Below are 20,661 nucleotides of genomic sequence, written 5' to 3'. Positions count from 1 at the left end.
TAAATAATCATATACATCACACTTCACATAAATCATTTTGACAGATTTTCACTAGTCCCAAATTAATAACACAATAAGTATAGAAATTAAATAAATAAATAATGATGTCAGTCAGATTCATCTTTAACTTTTTTACAACATTTTTCAAAAAGAACTTGAAATATTTATATATATAATGCATTATAAAACTATTAATTAATTTATTATGCCTTGTGATATATCTTATAGTGCATACACATATTTTATAACCACAGATATATTACATTGTAATAATTATATTTGTTGTTTACCTTTATCAAGTATATTTTATTAAAAAATATACAAACAACCTAATTCAAATGTAACAACAACAATACAAATAATAATATAATGCATTTTACCTTTGGTAAAATGGTATCTTACAATTATTTATGAAAAAATAAAATGCATAGCAACATGCATTATGAGTACCCTTAAAGTGTGTTATACATATAGGCTTCAGTTGAAGTGTTTTCAGAATTACTGTTGATAAGCACTTTTTGCAGACTGGGGTTTCTAACACCTCAACTTTTTTACAGAATCCAAAAAACTCCCACATTGGCGAGCTGACATTTTTTGGGTGTGGGTAGAATGTCTGGTTTTCGCCTGTCATCGCCTCAGACATGATATTATGTGGCAGCTACACACTGCCTCTGCCCACTATGTTGGGAGAGTCAACCAAATAGTCACTGGATTATTTACAATGATATCATATGTGTCATATTAACATCTTTTAAATATATATATATATACGTATATATATATATGGTTATCGTCAATGTGGTTACTGCAACACTCCTACAACACTGTTTCTAAAGTGCAGTAAATGATAAAAAAATTTCACTTAATGCAACCTCATGTTATTTGTAAGAGACACTTTGAGTTTTCGCATGTTAATGTGGTCAGATCTAACTGTAGCTGGACAAGGAGCCATTAGCCATGTTTCCACTGTCGGGCCAAAATCGGGCGTGCTAGTGCATGCCAGGGCCAGTCACGTTTCCACTGTCGCTTCCGGGGCTTGATCGTGGCTCGTCGGTGCTTCCTCAGGGCCAACGGCCTGGGTTTTTTGGCCCAACGAAAATCTTGGGCCAAAGCGGGCCAGCTGAGGCTAGAAGAGTTTCTGTGCGTCTGAGAGCATCAGCGCCGCGGATTATTTCATATAGTTAACAGCTATAACACCAACATTAAAGATTTTTTAAAACAATTTTAGCTCAAAACTCTCTTTCAGACAGCAGCGAGTGTTTGAAATAACTTATATTTGAGATTGGATGTGGATTATGATCACCATATAAGGCAGAAATATTTATAAGCGATGCAAAAGACTATGCACGCTAGCCATGTTACCATAGTAAACATGGTAAATACGACGGCTTGATGAAATCAGACGTCAGCTTCTCATTCTCTATCACAATTGTGTATTTATTCATATTTTATCTGTCATAAGTATCGTCTCGAGACTTTAGCTCCACGTATGACATAAAAATAATGTTTTTTGTTCAGGAGCTCCCCGTGCTACTTGTATTTTTGATGGAAAAAGAATATAGAAATGATCATTTTTTAAATGCGATATGTGACTACAAATAAACAGAAACAGACTCGACTGAATAAGTAGGGTAAGTGTCCTCTTTCTTTTGTGAAATAACGATTCATACCGCTTTATTTCTGTGACTAATTTTCAATCATGATAATTTAATTTACCATGATCAATGTATCACTTACTATTGTAAAACATCGATGCTTTTGGATTTAAATCTTTAACAAAACATGCAAACAAACAGCCGCTTTTGTCATGTTCGTTTTGTGATCTCGCTAGTTCCAGTGACTAATTTCTTATTAGTTTTCTAATAACTTCTCTTTGTTGTTGAAACTCTTATCCAGAGTGAGCAAAAGGGCTGGTAAAATCACTCTGGACCCCTAACACCCAGCACACTCCCTCTTTGAACTGTTACCGTCTGGTCGACGCTACAGAGCTCTGAGCACCAGAACGACCAGACACAGAAACAGTTTCTTCCCTGAGGCAATCCATCTCACGAACACTCAACAATAAACGTGCAACACACAACTATAATACATTATCCATTCACCACACTCACTTATTTTATTTTTATTTTCTCATTTCTAATTTGCACATACTTGACCTGTACATACTAGTTGTCTATATTATATATTGTGTTTTTGCTGCTTTGTACATTGCCTATTTGGTTATTTGTTGTTATTCTTTTATTATCTGTGTCCTGTCCTGTCCTGTTGCTGTCTTTCTGTTGCTCTGTGGAGCTTCTGTCACTACAACAAATTCCTTGTATGTGTAAACATACTTGGCCAATAAAGCTCATTCTCATTCTCAAATGATGGGGTTGCGTGACGTTGTTCCAGAGAGGCGTGTAAAGGGCAGGTTTTAGTGAAGTGCAGTGGAGCTTCTGGCCCGATGGTGGAAACGCGGCTTGTGACCTACTGAAGACTTGCTATTGATACTCTTGTCCAGTTAAATGTCACATTACCAATCAGCCCTATTAAACTCAATCCAATCCAGTCAGTTTGTGTGGGGAATCTTTGACCCTAATCCTCTGAAGAAATAGCAAGTCACTGATGTAATCCAGTATCACTGTTAACACACTCTCAATCTGTCCTCAGCTTTAAGAGTCAGAGTAGATAGACATCCTGAAAGAGAGAGATAGATAGACAGACAGAGAGTATGCTCATTGCCAGTTTCTTCGGTCCATGCAGTTTCTTTGTCTGTCTGCTGTTCTTCGCTTGTCTACAGTATGTGACATGCTGAAGTATGTTTGTGTATGTGCTGTTGTTCTTTTCCTGTCTCTGTGCTAGACCTCTCGGTAATGAGGAAACAAACTACTCTCGACTTGACATCATGCCAAACTGAGCTTCAGAGAGATAAACAAACGCACTCATGTACTCGGTGTGAATATTAGTGATTATGAATACAATGCTTAGCATGTGTATGTGTGTATGGTGCAGGTAACACAAAGTATTCACACCTTAAAAACTCCCTCACATCCACACCTGTACAATTTAAAATAACTCTCTTCTCTTTTGATTTATTTTAACATTTTGTCATTTTTCCTGTGATGTCAAAGCTGAATCTTCAGCAGCCATTACTCCAGAAGTCATCATGCTCATTTACTGCTTGTTTTTCTTTGATTTTGAATTTAAACTAAGCAGAAGCGATTAAATCAAGTACTGTGGTTCTGCCATATATGTATATGTAATAATATATGTAATAAGTAGTACGCTAGTACAACAATAGAGATGTACTGCCTGAGTAAGCAATGTCACCCCATGTTGTGTTCTCCATGATGAGAGAGAGAGATGAGGGAAACTATCACAACAATAGCACTCGCTATGAAATAGACAACAATGGTATTCACAGTTCATCAGCCTGGGTTGTACAGAAGGGTGTCATCACAGCTTGACTATAGTTTTCATGTGACAGACTCAACAAAAGGAAGGAAGAGGTTTGATGAGACCAGAACATTTTAGTCCTCTAAACTAAAAGTTTGGCAGACCTAATGCAAAAAGGGGGTTGCAACAAAAACATACATTAGTTGTTGTAAAGCAAAACAACTCAGCAGATAATAAAGATTTTACTAATATAGTATGAATTTCAATATGAATTACACTATTGGACCTTTGCTTTTCATATCACATCTTTGTTGCCTGCTTGTTTGACTCCAAACATTATATGAAAAGTTTAATTTGTTTGTCTTTTTGTTTTTTGTTCTGTTGTGTTGGGATGTGTTTTGTTTGCTTTGCTTTGCTTTGCTTGCAAATTAAAAGAAAAATTCAGGTTGAAAAAAAAACACCCTTATGTTATCATACTCTGTCTGCAGTATAAGAATGCATTGTTTTGATTTAAAGTCCTGTTTGTGGTGTGATTTCATAGTGAATATTGACTTATACTTTGAATAGTGTGGCCTTGGTAAATATAAGCTATTCTAACATTAGACAGAGCAATAGGTTCTTCCACACAGCCAGGAAACGCATATTTGATGAATGTCTCACACATCCTATTGTAAGTAATGTTCCAGCTTGAATAGTGTTATGTTCTTCTTTTGGTTAAAAGGAATGTCAATATCCTGCTTCCACTGTATTACCTGCGGCATTTGTGTGTACATATTGCTTTTAACGTTTAACATTGATTAAGAGTGTTTTACAGCTTTGTTTTAATAAATTAAACTCGGAAAGAAGTTTTGCATTCTTAAAGTTAGAATATGTTTAAATAGTACATTGAACACTATCAGAGGATCAGGGAAAATGTGAGTTTTTCGTGATATTTTGTGATATGAATTAAGATGTTAATTCAGCAAAAGGAATATGCTGCAACAGTGATGAAGTATATGAGTGTGTGTGTAGTATATGGCATCATATTTTCCTCTGTGTGTAGACTCTGAGAGTTTGATCAAAGCTGAAAGAAGGAGTGGACACAGAAATGAAGTGAAAAAGTGAGACAGAAAAAGTGTTTGAAGAGTCACATTAGTAATAACTCAAATAATTGACCACTTCAGGTTTAACATGATTTTTTTATATTTGAGATTGATTTTTATTGTTTGCAGTCTTCACTATGTAGTTTCTATTAGTGAGAGCTGTTTGGCTCCCTGTCTTTGACACTTGCAGTGGTGTTAAAAATCCTTTTTAATATGTGACATTTTTCTTTTTAAACATGTGACTCTAGCAATGTAAGTTTGACCTGCTTGACTTTCTCATTACCGTCCCTGTTTTCTTCAAGCACCCTCTGCCATCTCTCTCCATCCTAAAATATCTGAAAAAGAGGCCATCTCCCCATCCATTTGAAGTACATGGCTCTCTGGAATACTTGAATCTGGCTGGTGGCATCTGATGAATCTGATGACGGTCATTTGATTGATGACCGTCTGACTATAGATTATCACTTACTTGACACACTTTCTACAAAATAGTACAGTTTTATTAGATGAGCAGATGAGTGGGGGACTGGGGGTCTAGCAGCATTAAGTGGTGATAATATGGGGGAAGTGAGATTGAGTCTGCAAGTGTCATTTTCACAATCCCGTTTCCCGTTCTTCTTTTTCTTCCCCTTATTTCTCAAATCTCCCTATCAAGTCAGAAAAGGCCAAACAAAACAAAGTTATAATATATTTGATAATTGTCAGTCAGTTTGAACCTAATAATAAAGTTTAAGCCCTGAGTTGAAGTGGAAACATTGGCATCTATTCACACAAACCGAACATTAAAAAACTTATTTTATATACTTGTTTTAAAAACTTTTTCTATTTCCCTCTTTCCTCATATCGCAGCATTCCCTGCCTCTGTGTATGAGTGACTGAAATGTATCCGTTAGTCATTGATTCTAAGTGAATCTCCTCACAGGATATGAAGAGGCTGTGGTCTCTGATGCTGAATACAGATCCTGTATTGAAACACACTGCTTTCATCCAGCCTCACGGTCAACACGCAATGCATTTTATCTTCTTCTGATAAACGTATTAATCATAGACTGCACAGAGACTGCAATTTTTTTTTCATACAGCCATGTGGAGAAATTAATTCAATTTCTAGGAAACCATTTGATCGTTTATTAGGGTTTATTATGTTTCTGTTGAACAATAGTTAAAGAAAGTTATATTAGCCTATAATCTTATACACAACCGCTCAAAAGTTTGGGGTCAGTAAGATTTAAAAAAATAAATAGCATAACATAAAAAATATATATATAAAAAAGACATTAGTACTTGATCAAAAGTGATAGCAAAATAAAAACATTTACAGTGTTACAAGAGATTTATTTTTTATTTATTTTAATAAAATTCTGTTGAGAAAAATATTCTTTAGAAAATTCATGAAAATAATATTACATTTTCCAATTAAAGGCGTCCTATTATGATTTTTTACTTTTTGAATTTTAGTCAGTGTGTGTAGTATGTGTGTTTAGGCTTGAAAAAGATCAACAAAGTTACAAATCTCAAAGTCCACTCCAAAGGGAGATATTTAGTTTTTAAAAAATCCCTTTTCATAACTACAACAAACGACTCGTTTGGACTACAGCGTTGCTTTCCGGTGTTTTTGTGATTTTTTTCAGCGGCTCATTAGAATATCATTAGAATATCATTAAAATTTCATGAAAGTGAATCCCGCCTATGGAAATTCGAATGGTTGGGGGGTGTGGGGGGGGAGAGGTCGTGGTTAGAACGAGTGCATCATACAAGAAGTGCTGCTGTAGCGTCAAGTTTTCACCATGTCGAAGAAATATTTTTATCACCTCGTGCCCAAAAAAACAATAATGTTACCACTGTAATATGTCTTGCAACTTCCGTGCGTGCAAAGGTTCTGCGCGATCCTCGTGTTCAATATACTCGGGGTCTGAATCCGGCTGAAATTGATATGGCAATATTGACGCCATCCTTATCTATACTGGAGCAGACAGAACTTGCTCTTTTAGCAAGGGCCAGGCAGTACTGAAACACCGTCTAAGCTGTTCGCCAATCACAATGCACTGGGACAACTAACCAATCACAACACATTTAGTTTTTCGGAAGGTGGGCCTTCATCAAGCCCGAAACGAATCGAGCTGTTTGAGCCAGGCTGGGGAGACAGGTATTGTAATAATGTAAATTACGTGAAAAATAATGCGTTTTTTGAACCACCAAGCATGAGAGCATGTCCTAGTACACCCCCAAAACAAAATTAAAACTTTGTAAAAGAGCATAATTGGACCCCTTTACCTATTTCCAACATTGATAATAATGAGAGATGTTTCTTGAGCAGCAAATCAGTATATTGGGATGATTTCTGAAGGCTCATGTGACACTGAAGACTGGAGTACTGGCTGCTGAAAAATCACAGCAATAAATTACATTTTATAATAAATTACAATATAAAACAGATATTTTAAATTGTAAAAAATATATTCACGATATTAGTCTTCACCATATTTTTGATCAAATAAATCCACCCTTTATAAGCATTAGAGATTTCTATCAAAGGCATTAAACAAATCTTTTGAACAGTCAGTGTTTTCCCTATAGAGTTTTAGGGTGGAACATGAATTGACATGGCCATCTCCCATGAGAGCCGAGAGTCAAGTAAACACATATCAGTCTTTGTGCCGATCCCTTCACACAAGCATCCTCAAGAGTTTTATTAGAACTGTTTGGTCAGCGCACACACCTAAAGTACACATTCCCAGCAGACATCCCATAATTAACACAGCAGAACTGCACAGCCCAGTTCTGAGCTCTTTAATTAAACCGTAAATGGTTTCAGAGAATGAGTTGATGGAAGAAAAAAAAGACCAGAGCGTCAGACAAGGTGTTTATTTGTGCATGTGTGGTTAGTGTCTCCCGTTGTCCCTTTGTCTGGGTGAAGATTATGGAATTCTGATTTGCATTAAGAAACCGAGCCAGACAGATTGAAGATGTTTGTGTTTGAGAGAGAAATTAATTAAAACTAGAAGTGAAAAGCAGATAGTGACACTCCCAATACCTGAGAGTACTAGCTTGGCGTGTGTGTGTGTGTTTCTTTAAAGCATTAATGAGAAGGCTGCCAGGCAGGCGCTGACAATAAACTCCAGTCGTAATTATATCAGCACTAGCGTATGTGTGTGAGCGTCTGCAAGTGTGTCAGAGTTTTTGAAGTGCTGTCTAAACGTTCTGGACCTGCTGATTAAGCTTACAGGAACATTCGATTTCGACCAGGAGGAAATGAAAGATGTGTGTTGTTCATGTGTTTGTGTGTGCCTTGTTTTATAATCTTTCTGAAATCTGTGTGTGTGTGTGTGTGTGTGTGTGGGGGAGGTTGTCAGGATTTCTCTGATGCTTTGTCAGTGCTGAGCTTTGATTGCTCTCTTTGAGGTCCTAGTCGGCCCATTTCCCTTCAGTGTAGCAGTTCCAGGAAGAATGCGAAGAAGACGGATGAAGCCACTGGAAAAAGAGATGTATGAGGAGCGATGAGACAAGCATGCAATAGGGAGAAATACAGCTGAAGGAAAGGGATTGTGTTGAGAGGAAAGAGTGGAAGGATAAAAATATTGCAGGAGCACCATAAAATGGTGGAAGGTGTTCGGAATGAATGAATCAGAAGGACAAGATTTAAGAGAGGCGAAAGGACAGAATGAGGGAGGAGAACGGAAGGCCTTTGATAGACTATATGGATGGTTTTTAGTTAGAGGCACTTTCGACTACTTGGAAAATGTTTCATTTGTGTTACAATAAATGTTTCAGCTTGTCCTGGGAGATTTGATCTTGGCCTTAAAGGAATGGTTAATCCAAAAATGATCTGAAAATGTACTCGTCCTCAGGCCATCCGAGATGTAGATGATGGTTTTATTTATTAATGGGAACAGATTTAGAGAAATGAAGCATTATAACACTCACCAATGGATATTCTGCAGTGAATGGGTGCCGTCAGAATGAGACTCCACAATAATCCAGAAAACTCCAGTCCATCAATCAACATCTTGTGAATGAACAGCTGTGTGTTTGTAAGAAACAAACCCATCAAGATATTTTAGCTTAGGTTACAACGTCGGTGCCCATATCCTCGTGGTTAGTGTGCCGACATATAGTGCCCGTTGTGCTTTAGGCATCCTGAGTTCAAGTCCTGGTGCGTGGACCTTTCTCGATCCTTTCACCCTCTCTCTCTCCCAAGGGTAGAGGCCCAAAATATTGCGACCTTTCATTCACCTTTAAGCAATCTTAAAATTTATGAAAAGGAATGAAAGAAATGACTAAATTAAAAAGGTATTATAGTCAACCCCCTGCAACTTAAAGGAATAGTTCACACAGAAATGAATATTCTGTTATCAGTTACTCACTTTCATGTCATTCAAAGCCCATTAGACTTTCATTCACACTGAAAAATAATTCTTTCTTGTCATTCTGTAATCACTCACTCCTTCATCCCAGGGCCAAATACAATGACCTGTCAAAGCAGACACTGAATGAAAGAAAAAGTCTACCTGCAGCATAATAAAAGCCATTACAAACACAAAGAAACATTCATATATTGCATTACTAATGATCTCCTACACACTAGAATACACAATTCTAGAATATTTGCTCACAAAAATGAGTTGTAATCAATCTCTCATTAGAGAATGTGGTATAACACAGTACCCACCATAAAAGAATAATATATGCATTGCTTCAGACCCCTATCAGCTGTTTTATTTTCCTTGTACTCGGCCACCAGTAATATCAACAGCTCGATTTCTATGTGGTTTTGGAAAATTGCTTGCTTTGCCACATAGTTCTTAGTGTGAATTAACCTTCAGGCTCTCTTTTCGCCCTTATACATATATTAATTTTACAGTAGGCACCATCGCACACAGCATAGCACAAAGTGTGTCCTTTTTCATACCTAACACTTTTGACAGCTCTCCAGTGATGTAATTAAATCATACACCATAGTTTTCACACAAAGGCGAACTTTTCATACATCGCCTCCATGTATGACTCACCCTGAGAAGCCATTACAAGCTAACACACTCAGAAGTACATCACATGAATACATGTACAGATTTGTTGTAGAGTCTCTATTAGTGCTGTCACGATATCAGATTTTTCACTACACTATTATCATGGCCACAGAAATGTACAATAACGATATATTGTTGTTGATTGACACTGTGCTTTTTGTTGCAGGGGTGTTTTTTTCTGTTCTCACACTGTACTCTCATAAGAATATAGTCTGTGAATTATTTTTTTTCTCCCTCCTCTCCTCATGTCATGCTGTATATCTCCTCACTTTAAAACAAATTCCTCGTATGTGTAAACATACTTGGCGAATAAAGGTCATTCTGATATCGTAATATACTCTGTATATATATATCTTGAAAAAAAAACAAAAAAAAACATGCTATTAGTCAAATTCATGTTTATTTTTTTCCTTTTTTGACCAATGAATCACACCATTGTATATAAAAGGAACAATGACACTAAACAGATGAGACTAAAATGCTAACCATTTTTAGTTTAATACAGTGTCAACGTACAACAATTTATTGTTATAAAAAGTTTTCTAAATAAGTTCCTTCTGTGAACTGATTCTTTTTACAGAATGTGGCAGAAATTATATTATTTTATAGTATTCTATACAGTGGATAAAGGCTATGTCTATTAGCATTACCTTATAAATACATATCCTTATTAAAATACCTAAGATGGCTTAAAGAACACAGATAAACTGTTGCAATCGTGTGTTGTTTGTCTTCATGTTTCACCAGATAAAACATTTCTTTCTGCATTTTACTCATCTACAGTGATAGTTGGATGCCTACAGGGATTTCCTGGAATGTCATAATTTCTATTACGCCTATGAGTCTTGCTTGTGGACTTTCTGTGCGAGGGCGCCCTCCGGCGTCGAGTATGAATGAAACAAATTACATGTGAGAGTTTAGTGCTCCATAATAGCGCTGACTCTAAATTATTACGTGTTGTATTGTCTTATGGCCACAGCCATATCACCCTGCAGCCCAAGACTGGTTGCCCACTGAAGCTAAGCAGGGTTGAGCCTGGTCAGTACCTGGATGGGAGACCTCCTGGGAAAACTAGGTTGCTGCTGGAAGAGGTGTTAGTGAGGCCAGCAGGGGGTGCTCACCCTGTGGTCTGTGTGGGTCCTAACACCCCAGTATAGTGACGGGGACACTATACTGTAAAAAGCACCGTCTTTCAGATGAGACGTTAAACCGATGTCCTGACTCTCTGTGGTCATTAAAAATCCCATGGCACTTCTCGTAAAGAGTAGGGGTGTAACCCCGGTGTCCTGGCCAAATTCCCTCCACTGGCCCTTGTCTATCATGGCCTCCTAATAATCCCCATACACTTGATTGGCTCAATGACTCTCTCTCCTCTCCACCTGTAGCTGGTGTGTGGTGAGCGCACTGGCGCCGTTGTAGTGTGGCTGCCGTCGCATCATCCAAGTGGATGCTGCACACTGGTGGTGGTTGAGGAGAGAACCCCCCACATGATTGTAAAGCGCTTTGGGTGTACGGCAATACACAATAAAGCGCTATATAAATGCATCATTCATTCATTATGTGTATATCCATTTTTAAATATCGCCATTACCAGTATATCGTGACACCCCCAATTAACATGATATTAACAATATTAACAATATTTTGTTATTTAAATATCACTATTATCATCAATACCGGTAAATCGCAACTCTCTAGTGACCCTGGACCACAAAAAAAAAAACGAGATTTATACATCATCTGAAAGCTAAATAAGCTTTCCATTGATGTATGGTATGTTAGAATCGGACAATATTTGGCCAAGATACAAGATACATTTAAAAATCTGGAATCTGAGGGTGCAATAAAAATGTAAATATTGAGAAAATTGCCTTTAAAGTTGTCCAAATTAAGTCCTTAGTAATGCATATTACTAATCAAAAATTTTGTTTTGATATATTTAAAGTAGGAAATTTACAAAATATCTTCATGGATCATGATCCTTACTTAATATCCTAATGATTTTTGGCATAAAAGAAAAATAAGGTTACACTTTATTTTGATAGTCTACTTTAGACATTCTATTAACTATAGGTAACTTTGTAACTGCATCAACTAATTCTCCTTAACTTTCAACTACATATCTATTAACTCTCAGAGTATACTGTTAGGTTAGGTTTAAGGTTAGTAGAATAAGTTGACGTATACTTGCAAACTTTCTATACTCAGTATGTTGTATGTTGTGGACCCATCAAAGTAAAGTGTTAGAAGATATTAAGCAGACAGTCTACTAATATTCTAATGACTGCTAGCTGACATGTAGTTGCAAAGTTACTTACTGTTAGTAGAATGTCCAAAGTGGACTGTCAAAATAAAGTGTTACCAAAAATAATTTTAATGTTGACCCAAACAATGTATTATTGGCTATTGCTACAAATATACCGGTGCTACTTATGACTGGTTTTGTGGTCCAGGGTCACATACTGTAAAAGTAACTAAACATTCCTTAAACAAGCAAACAAGCAACCATATAATTTATCCAAGAGATGCAGTAAACAAATGAAAATAAAACATGGTTGCCAGAGAAACATCAACTCTGCTTAGCAGTGTGGAAAATTGCTCATAGTAAAGTATGATAGAGAGACTGTTACTGGTATTAGACGTGCCCAGACTTCATACTCAGTGTTTAGCCTGTTTGCTAACAGTATGGGGCTAATAATAATAATGGTGACAGAGGCGATATTTAGCCACTGACGTGCTTTCTGTGTCTCTATTTGCTTTTATCCGTCACTCTCTGTAGCCTTCGCTTAGCAGGTGTCCGGTTTAGATATGGAAGCGAAAGAAAAAGAAAATAAGCTTGACTGAGGAATAGAACTACGGCTTATAAATGGCAGTCTGTTTTGAAGGCTGCTAATAAACAGCAGGAGAAAGGAGACACAAAATGAGTGAATTGAAATGAGTAAGGCAGATGGATTTGATGCTGAAAAGTTGGTTTGCCCACAGCAAGAAAGGGACAGGAGAGGGAGTGGACGGGAATGAGGAAGGGAAAATTTGAGTGAGATCAGAGAGGGAAGGAGAATACAAAGATGCTAAGGAGGGCTTCAAAGTGAGGCTGGAGAGAGAAGGATAGATTATGCTGTTTGATTCATGCTGTTTCGTTAAATGCGCATTGATTGCTCAGGCTGTAACGAGGTCCCTGCTGAAAGTATACACATTAATGAATGACTCTGGACAGGCTAATGCTGCTAATGAGTGGGGGTTGGTTGGTGTGAGTCTGTGTTGAAGTTTTTTACAGTCTTCTGTATATCTTACTGCATGGTGCAATACAGTTTACTGCATAACTTCTACTGGCCAACACCAACAAATTGATACTGTTGTCAATAAAACAATAATAATTGACATGAAGTGCTGCGTGAAATGCGTGTTAAGGGATAGTTTAACCTAAAATAAGAAATTCATCATTTGCTCACCCTCATGTCATTCCAAACCTGTGTAACTTTCTTCTGTGGAACACAAAATAAATACTTTTTGATGATTGATGATGTCAATTAGCTATCAAAATATATTGTTTTATTGTTCCAGAGAATAAAGAAAGCTCATGCAGGTTTGGTAATACGTGATGGTGTGTAAATGATGACAGAATTTCATTTTTGGGTGAACTATCCCTTTAATGCCAGGTGTAAACAATAAAAGGCATGAATCCCTAAATTTGACGTTGACTAGACTCAGCGAACAAAATCATGTGACCAAACCTTATCAGCTTTGTAGCCTACAGATAAATTACATTGAAAATGAAAAGTAATATTAGAGGGCAGCTTGTATTCAGAAAAACTCTGAAAGGGAAAGCACTTGGAGACACAATAAGAAGCTTTTAACACCATTTATTAATCTTGCACTATTAGCGGATGGGTATTTTTTACTTATTTGCCTCACTTGCAGCTATGGCAGCATCTTTAAAATTTGAAAGCAGGTTTTTTTTTGCTTTTTTTTCCTCAAAATGATTCCGTGCCCAAACAGTTGTGAATGATTGTGCTCAATTTTAAGGAAACGGTTTAATAATAATAATAATTATTATTATTATTGTAATAATATTATTTTTGTTATATTAAAGTATACGGTTTTATTTTTTAAATAGTATATTATTAATATTATATTATTGCTGTTAATGTTTTTTTATTGTCATTGTAATAACTAGTTTAGGTGTGTAATTATTCATTGTTTTTTTACTACCTTTGCACTGCCACACTTTTCATCTCTGTTTTCTTTGTTTTTCAGCTTGCTGTTCTGACAGAACTCACTCATTCTCATGGCAATGAGAGGACCGGTCTGTCAAACCCTGTCCATCCAGGAACAGGAAGTATTTATCACAGCGAGAATTTCCAGCTAAAGCTTTCTCCTCCGCCACTGGTGGAGGAGTAGATGACTCCGCCCACTGTTACAAATCATAATAAAGCGCTACCATGTCTGTACAGAACTCATGTTTGAGATGTGTTTCAATGCTTTGTTTGAGATGCTTTGCAAGTCATCACACTAGGCCAGTCCCTACAGTCTCAAATCAGATGATACAAATGAACTGCTTGAATTACAAATGAATGAATTACTAGTTAATGTATGTTACTTCCACATTTTTCAGAAATGCTGCATGGAGAAAAATCATTTATATTGGTAAATAGTTTAACTACCTGAGGCAAATAAAAAGAAAGAATGCGTTTATGGATATATGAACCTGCATTAGCCTGCATTATGATCGCACGCACACAAGGAATTTGACTTTAACAAACATTTCCCGTACTTAATTTTAACAGCAAAAATAATTAAATTGAATTGTTTAATTTAATTTAAATTTTAACTTAATTTAGATTTATTATAACTTAATTTCATTCTTGCTGTTAAAGCACTAAGTAAATTAAATATTTATAAATAAGAATTTTGCATGTCTCAAAAATATTGCAGTATAAAGACAACCACTGAGGCAGCATTAAGTGTTTGTGGGAGATTCATTGGCCTCAGTGGTCTGTGCTCTTGTGCCTCAATTCTCTGCAGCGTCTGTAGAGCTCAAGAGAAGTTATGAAGTCTATTTATTTATTTATTTTCTGCAAAGCATGCTCTGTGGACACCAGCAATCCTCTCAGCTATCCTAATGGTCCATTATGGCCTTTTTTGTCAAATCTGGTTGCTGAACCAGATAGTATTCAGTATTCCAGTCTGCAGGTTGAACTTTCTCAGTTGTCCTCCAGTATCACTGATTCTAATAGACACACTTGTTACTTACACAGGAAACAGTGAGATGTGTGTGCTAAAAAATAGATACACCAGGCGCTGTTCCCCTACAGCCTCTCAAGGATTTGTAATAGTAATTTCCCTTTAATTGCGCCTGAATCAGTGATGAATATTAAAACATTTAACCCCTTTTAAAATGCAAAAGGTGTTAGCAGAGATATTCCCAGCTGGACACAAGCTCTGCAGTGCTTTTGAATGATTATTGGTGTACATTCTTAGAGACTTCCAACATGTTTACACCTCGCAAAATGTAAGATTTTAATAGAATGCCATATGCTAATACTTTCAACATTCTGAGGCATGTTGAATGTCGTGTCCCAATACTTTTTCTTGTTGTCACAAAGTGTCAACGTGTGACTTTTTTTTTCTGGCAATCACTGCATAATACAGAATCGTATCATATTTTAGTGTATTACACCCAAGCAACCAAGATTGCTTTGGTATGTATTGCATTTGAATAATTTTTTATATACAAGTGTTAATGTTAAAAACAAATCAAGACAAAAACAAAAAAAATTATCTTAGATTAGAATAGGAGATGGATGTGAATTGGCATGAATTGTGTGAAATGTGAAAACATTGGCTGTTGCTAGGTTACACTACTCCAAGGAAGGAAGATCAAGGCAGGGCAGCTACTAAGCTGAAAGGATGAAAGGATTCAAGCAGCAGATCTTGTCATGCTGGCTATAGACAGAATTCCATCATCCACATGGAGAGCATTTTCTCCATTAAGAAATGCAAGAGGAGTTAATCAACCAGATTCCTGTCAAAGTCTATTATATTGCATTATATATACTATTATTATATTATATTTCTTTTTTTTTTAATACAAAACTGAACGTCAGGACTAACAAATGTTGTTACTGAGAGAAGTGAAAGGACACTTTTGTTATTTTTATTCTTTCTTGATACATTAGGTTGTAGCCTACCTTTTTTGTATTTGATAATATAATATAATATAATAATTTAATGTGATATTGGAAAAAAAAATAAAGCTTGTTTTCCCTGCCACTCCAACTCTACAGCATGATTTCATCATCCAGCTAGGTTCTTCTACAATTACCCCATCAAGTTCAGTCAGAAATCTTGGTGTAATCTTTGATGACCAGCTTACTTTCAAAGACCACATTGCAAAGACTGCTCGATCTTGCAGGTTTGCATTGCACAACATCAGAAAGATCAGGCCCTTTCTAATGGAGCATGCTGCACAACTTCTTGTCCAGGCACTTGTCATTTCTAGGCTGGACTACTGCAATACTCTTCTGGCTGGATTTCCATCATGCACAATCAAACCTTTACAAATGATTCAGAATGCAGCAGCACAATTGGTCTTCAAGGAGCCTAAAAGATCCCATGTTAACACCTCTCTATCTCCTTGCACTGGCTACAACTTGCGGCTCGCATCAAGTTCAAGACGTTGATGCTTGCATATCGAACAACCACAGTCTCTGCACCCACCTACTTCCACTTACTATTACGAATCTACATCCCCTCCAGAAGTCTGAGATCCGCTAGTAAGCGACACCTCGTGGTACAGTCACAGAGAGGCACAAAATCACTTTCCAGAACATTTTCATTCACCATTCCTGGCTGGTGGAATGACCTTCCCACCCCAATCCGGAATGCTGATTCGCTGATAATTTTCAAGCGACAGCTGAAAACTCATCTCTTTTAACACTATTTGACTTCATCCTAAAAACAACAAAAAACTTTGTCTTTTTCTTTATTTATTCCTTCCCTTTCTAGTTTGTACTTGTTTGGAACAATGGCTGAAACTTGGTATTACGAGCACTTCCTGTGTCTGTTTGCCTCTTTAAGATGAATCGCTTTATGTATTCCCCAATTGTAAGTCGCTTTGGATAAAAGCATCTGCAAAATGACTAAATGTAAATGTAAAAAAGGACAATATTCAGCTTCGGTGCATTACATTAGTGCACATTTCCATTCACCATCCAGTAGAGATGATGTACCTAAACAGTTTGCCCATTATGCCTGGAAAATGAGTGTTAAAACTAAAATCAGAATTTTCAAAGGCTCACATCATAACTAGTCACAGTATTCGAGGCTTCATTTCATTCTTTTTTATTTTCCTGTGATTTAATGACTGATTTGTTCCTTTCATTGTTGTATGAGAGGCCATCCACTAAACTGTTTGTTGAAAATGTATTTTGTAATTTCTTTAACAATGACTAACGCAACTGCAGTTAACACAACCAAAAGGATTGTGATTCATCTGTAATAACACTAACTTGAATTGTAAATGAAGCAGCGTTGGAGGTTTTGTTGCCCTCATGACTGAGTTGATTGAGCTTTGTGGAGGAGTGTTTGGTCTCCAATCCCTTTTTTCTTCCTTTTTTAATGATCTGACTCAGGCACAGCTGGCCTCTCTTGAGTATTTAAACCGTGCCATGTCTCAGCACTGCACATCTCTGCTCACACTGTGAACATTCGGTCTTATGGAAAGAAAAAAACACTACAGGCTTAACGAGATAGAGAGGGTAATTATGGAGTCTTCACAAGTTGTGAAATTGACTGAATGTGTTGTTAAATAATTGCACTGCCAAAGCTGTTATTGGCTGTTCTGTGTTTATTAGTGTCATGCTAATTCCAAAGTCAATGTTCTAATCTGGGCAATTTACCTGAAACAACCCACCCTCACAATCCAGTATGCAATGAGAATCTGAGCCTATTGCTGCTGGACAAGAGAGTTGAGTTCTCACGTATCTTGGTGGGCTTGGAAGGTTCTCAGTGCATTTAATTCATGTTTCGTTGTGTTTATTGCCTTGGAAATGCTATCACACTTTTGAGAGAAACTCCAATGTTTTGAGACTCATTGCTCTTCAAGTACCTTGCCTCTGTTCACAATAGTAATTCATCATGGACTTATTTGTGCTCAGGGTAAACAAACAATTTCAAGCACCTTCTCACTACTTATGTTGTACTTTGGTGATGCTGGATAACCATTTTCAGATGTATAGTATTCGTACTTGTTACTATTTTATCAGAAATCTCCCTGTGCTATAAGTTGTTTTTTAGATCATTCTGTGTTCTGCAATGCTACATTTTTGTTTGCATAAGATTTAGAGGTAAAGTGTGCAATTTTGATGCTAGTAGCATCACAAAATGAAAAAATGCATGCCAGGCTTTGATATTAAAGCAGTACTTTAATAGAAACAAAATACACATTGCTTTTAAAGCGACAACATGGAATTCAAAATCTAACTGGCATGTTTCAGAAAATGAATAGATACTTCAGACACTTTTTAAATACTGTATTCAAATTATTTGAATACGCAATAGGAAATTTAGAACCCGGTCTGCTCGCCGAACTTATTTTAGTTTTGATTTTGAACACCCAAACTTCAGCTTCAATATAGACAGCAGCATTTATCTTTAAAAGCTTGATTTAATTTAAAATCCATTTTGTTCTTTTGTGTTGTTCTAGTGGATTTAAAAGTTCTGACGCTTCCCACAAATCGATCAGTAAAATTTGTATATGTCATATCAGATACAGTAAAAAGTGTGTAACAGATGCATGCAAAAGGTGATTTTTGCATATAAAGAGCATGCCAAATGAAAGCATGAATTTGTGCTATAAATACACAGTGCCAGGAGATCAGCACCTTGAAAAGGGTTCCAGAGGTTGGGCTGTATAAGGAACCATAATGGTGCCTCAAGAAATTAAAAAAATATATATATATTTGTTTGTGAATATTCTCCCTCTTTGTTGCACTAAGCTGTAGATACACTGTGCATTAAAATATAAGAACAAAACATGGGGTAATTATAAGCTGAACAATTCATGAACATGAACAATGAATATTGTGCAGCATTGTTTTTAGGTCTAATAGATATTCTAACATTTTCAAGAGCATGTAATACTTTATTAAATCTTATAATTTCTAAAGTTTCATATTTGTGACCCCGGACCACAAAACCAGTCATAAGGGTCAATTTTTCGAAATTGAGATTTATATATCATCTGAAAGCGGAATAATAAGCTTTCCATTGATGTATGGTTTGTTAGGATCAGACAATATTTGGCTGAGATACAACTATTTGAAAATCTTGAATCTGAGGGTGCAAAAACATCAAAATACTGAGAAAATCACCTTTAAAGTTGTCCAAATGAAGTTCTTAGCAATGCATATTACTAATCAAAAATTAAGTTTTGATATATTTACAGTAGGAAATTTACAAAATTTCTTAATGGAACATGATCTTTACTTAATATCCTAAAGATTTTTGGCATAAAAGAAAATTTTCAAATTTTGACCCATACAATGTATTTTTGGCTATTGCTACAAATATACCCCAGCGACTTCAGACTGGTTTTGTGGTCCAGGGTCACATTTATATCTGTGTACAAGTTTAGTTTCTGCATAGTCAAAAATTTGGCACAAAATCATAAAAAATACCACACAGGATGAAGGAGGTCCATCCAAATGTTTTTGCAAAAGGGTCAATGATGCCGCTGGTTTGCTTTCAGACCAACAGATGGAATTTGCCAAATAAATTCAATGTATTCCCTCATATTAAAATGTGAATAAATATAATGAATCATATTTGCTACCGCAAGTCAAATGTAATTTATATTCAGAAACTTGAAATTGACGTTCTCAAATCAATTCTAAATGGCAAACAACCCTGTCAAACATACAGGCTACAGCTCTGCAGAAAAAGGAAGATCCTAAAGGTCATGATGAGTGAGGAACTCAGCACTGTGCACATTCTGTAGGCATATGCATAGGTGCCATACATTTTGATAAGGAATATATTTAGATAATATGCAAAGATAAAGAAGAGTACAAATGCTAACTCACTTAAATAGTATTTTAATATGTCAAAAGTATATCATTTTGATGAGATAATCCAAACACAATTCAGTCACCTTCATTTAGAGGTCTCTCAGCACAAAGTTTGACTCTTTGCAGTGGCAGTCTAAATGAAATGTTCAATTTTCAGCTCAAAGCAAAAGTCTGCTTTTCTCACTCATGCATTTGTAAGCCAGTTGGTGTTTTTTGTTTTGTTTTTTTTGCCTTAGGTTAGCTTGGATTAGTTAGCTAAATTCTATGGATTGGATGCTTCTCAGTCTAGCTCTCTGCATGCTGTGCTGCACTGTTTGCATGAAGATTAACAACATCAGACCCCCTCAAACAGAGTGAACCCCACCACCACATTCTGACAATGAAAGAAAAGACTGTTTACTTTCTGCAAATGATGCCAGCCCAGGGGCAATGCTCTAATTCTCTTCTAATGGTTTCAAATAGTGTGCATATCTAATGAGATGAGCTCTGTGTTTCTATGGTCTTGAGACTGACTGTGCACTTTGTTTGTACTTTTGCTAAGTTCAGAAATGAAAGTCTCCTCCCTCTCTCTTTCTATCGGATACCTTGTAGCTTTATTTGTTTATGTCTCTCTCTCTTCCGATCCCCAGTTAAATGTCTCCCTGACAACCTCTGGGGATGAGTGCATGCTGGATCGGACATTTCTGTTTGCTCATTAGCACGAGTTTCCTGTGTGCTCTGTTCTTCAGATCTGTGAACAATGATGTGAGCATTTATACAGTCAACTGTTTCGCCCATCACTTCCAGTGTTTTTATCTTGTTATGCACTGGCTCAGTCATTCTGTTCGCAAGACTGATGCAGTGGTTAAGCGGGATCGATTCCAAGTCTTGATAGACTACCCTATTCTCTCCCCCCTGCATTCATAAAGCTGTGCTCTCTTGCAGGCATCTGCTCTAGTTACCATAGCATTGCATCATCCATTTTATAATATGTGAATGCAATGTCATTGCATTTGCCTGGCATGTTAGGTCACGTAGTATTACATTCAATCTACAAAGAGAAAACTATGCTACTGTTCAGAAGTTTGGGGTCAGTGTTTTTCCAGATTTTTGTTTTAATTCAGTAAAAAC

General features: G+C 36.5%; 1 protein-coding gene across 2 annotated transcripts in view; it reads left to right on the top strand.

The window, feature by feature from the left end:
- Window positions 1-13,940, top strand: part of vps8 (VPS8 subunit of CORVET complex) — a 147,710-nt gene extending 133,770 nt beyond the window's left edge. For both annotated transcript variants that reach the window (XM_079423477.1, XM_079423476.1), the window contains one exon: window positions 13,739-13,940. In XM_079423477.1, coding sequence (XP_079279603.1) covers window positions 13,739-13,882 — 144 coding nt within the window. In that variant the 3' untranslated portion in view covers window positions 13,883-13,940. The remainder of the gene's footprint in view (window positions 1-13,738) is intronic.
- Window positions 13,941-20,661: the final 6,721 nt, after the last annotated feature.

This window comes from Barbus barbus, assembly GCF_936440315.1.
Source record: "Barbus barbus genome assembly, chromosome: 8".
In the NCBI taxonomy this organism is placed as follows: Eukaryota; Metazoa; Chordata; class Actinopteri; order Cypriniformes; family Cyprinidae; genus Barbus; species Barbus barbus.
Note: the sequence above shows the minus strand (reverse complement) of the source record. Positions and strands in the feature narration are given on the sequence as shown.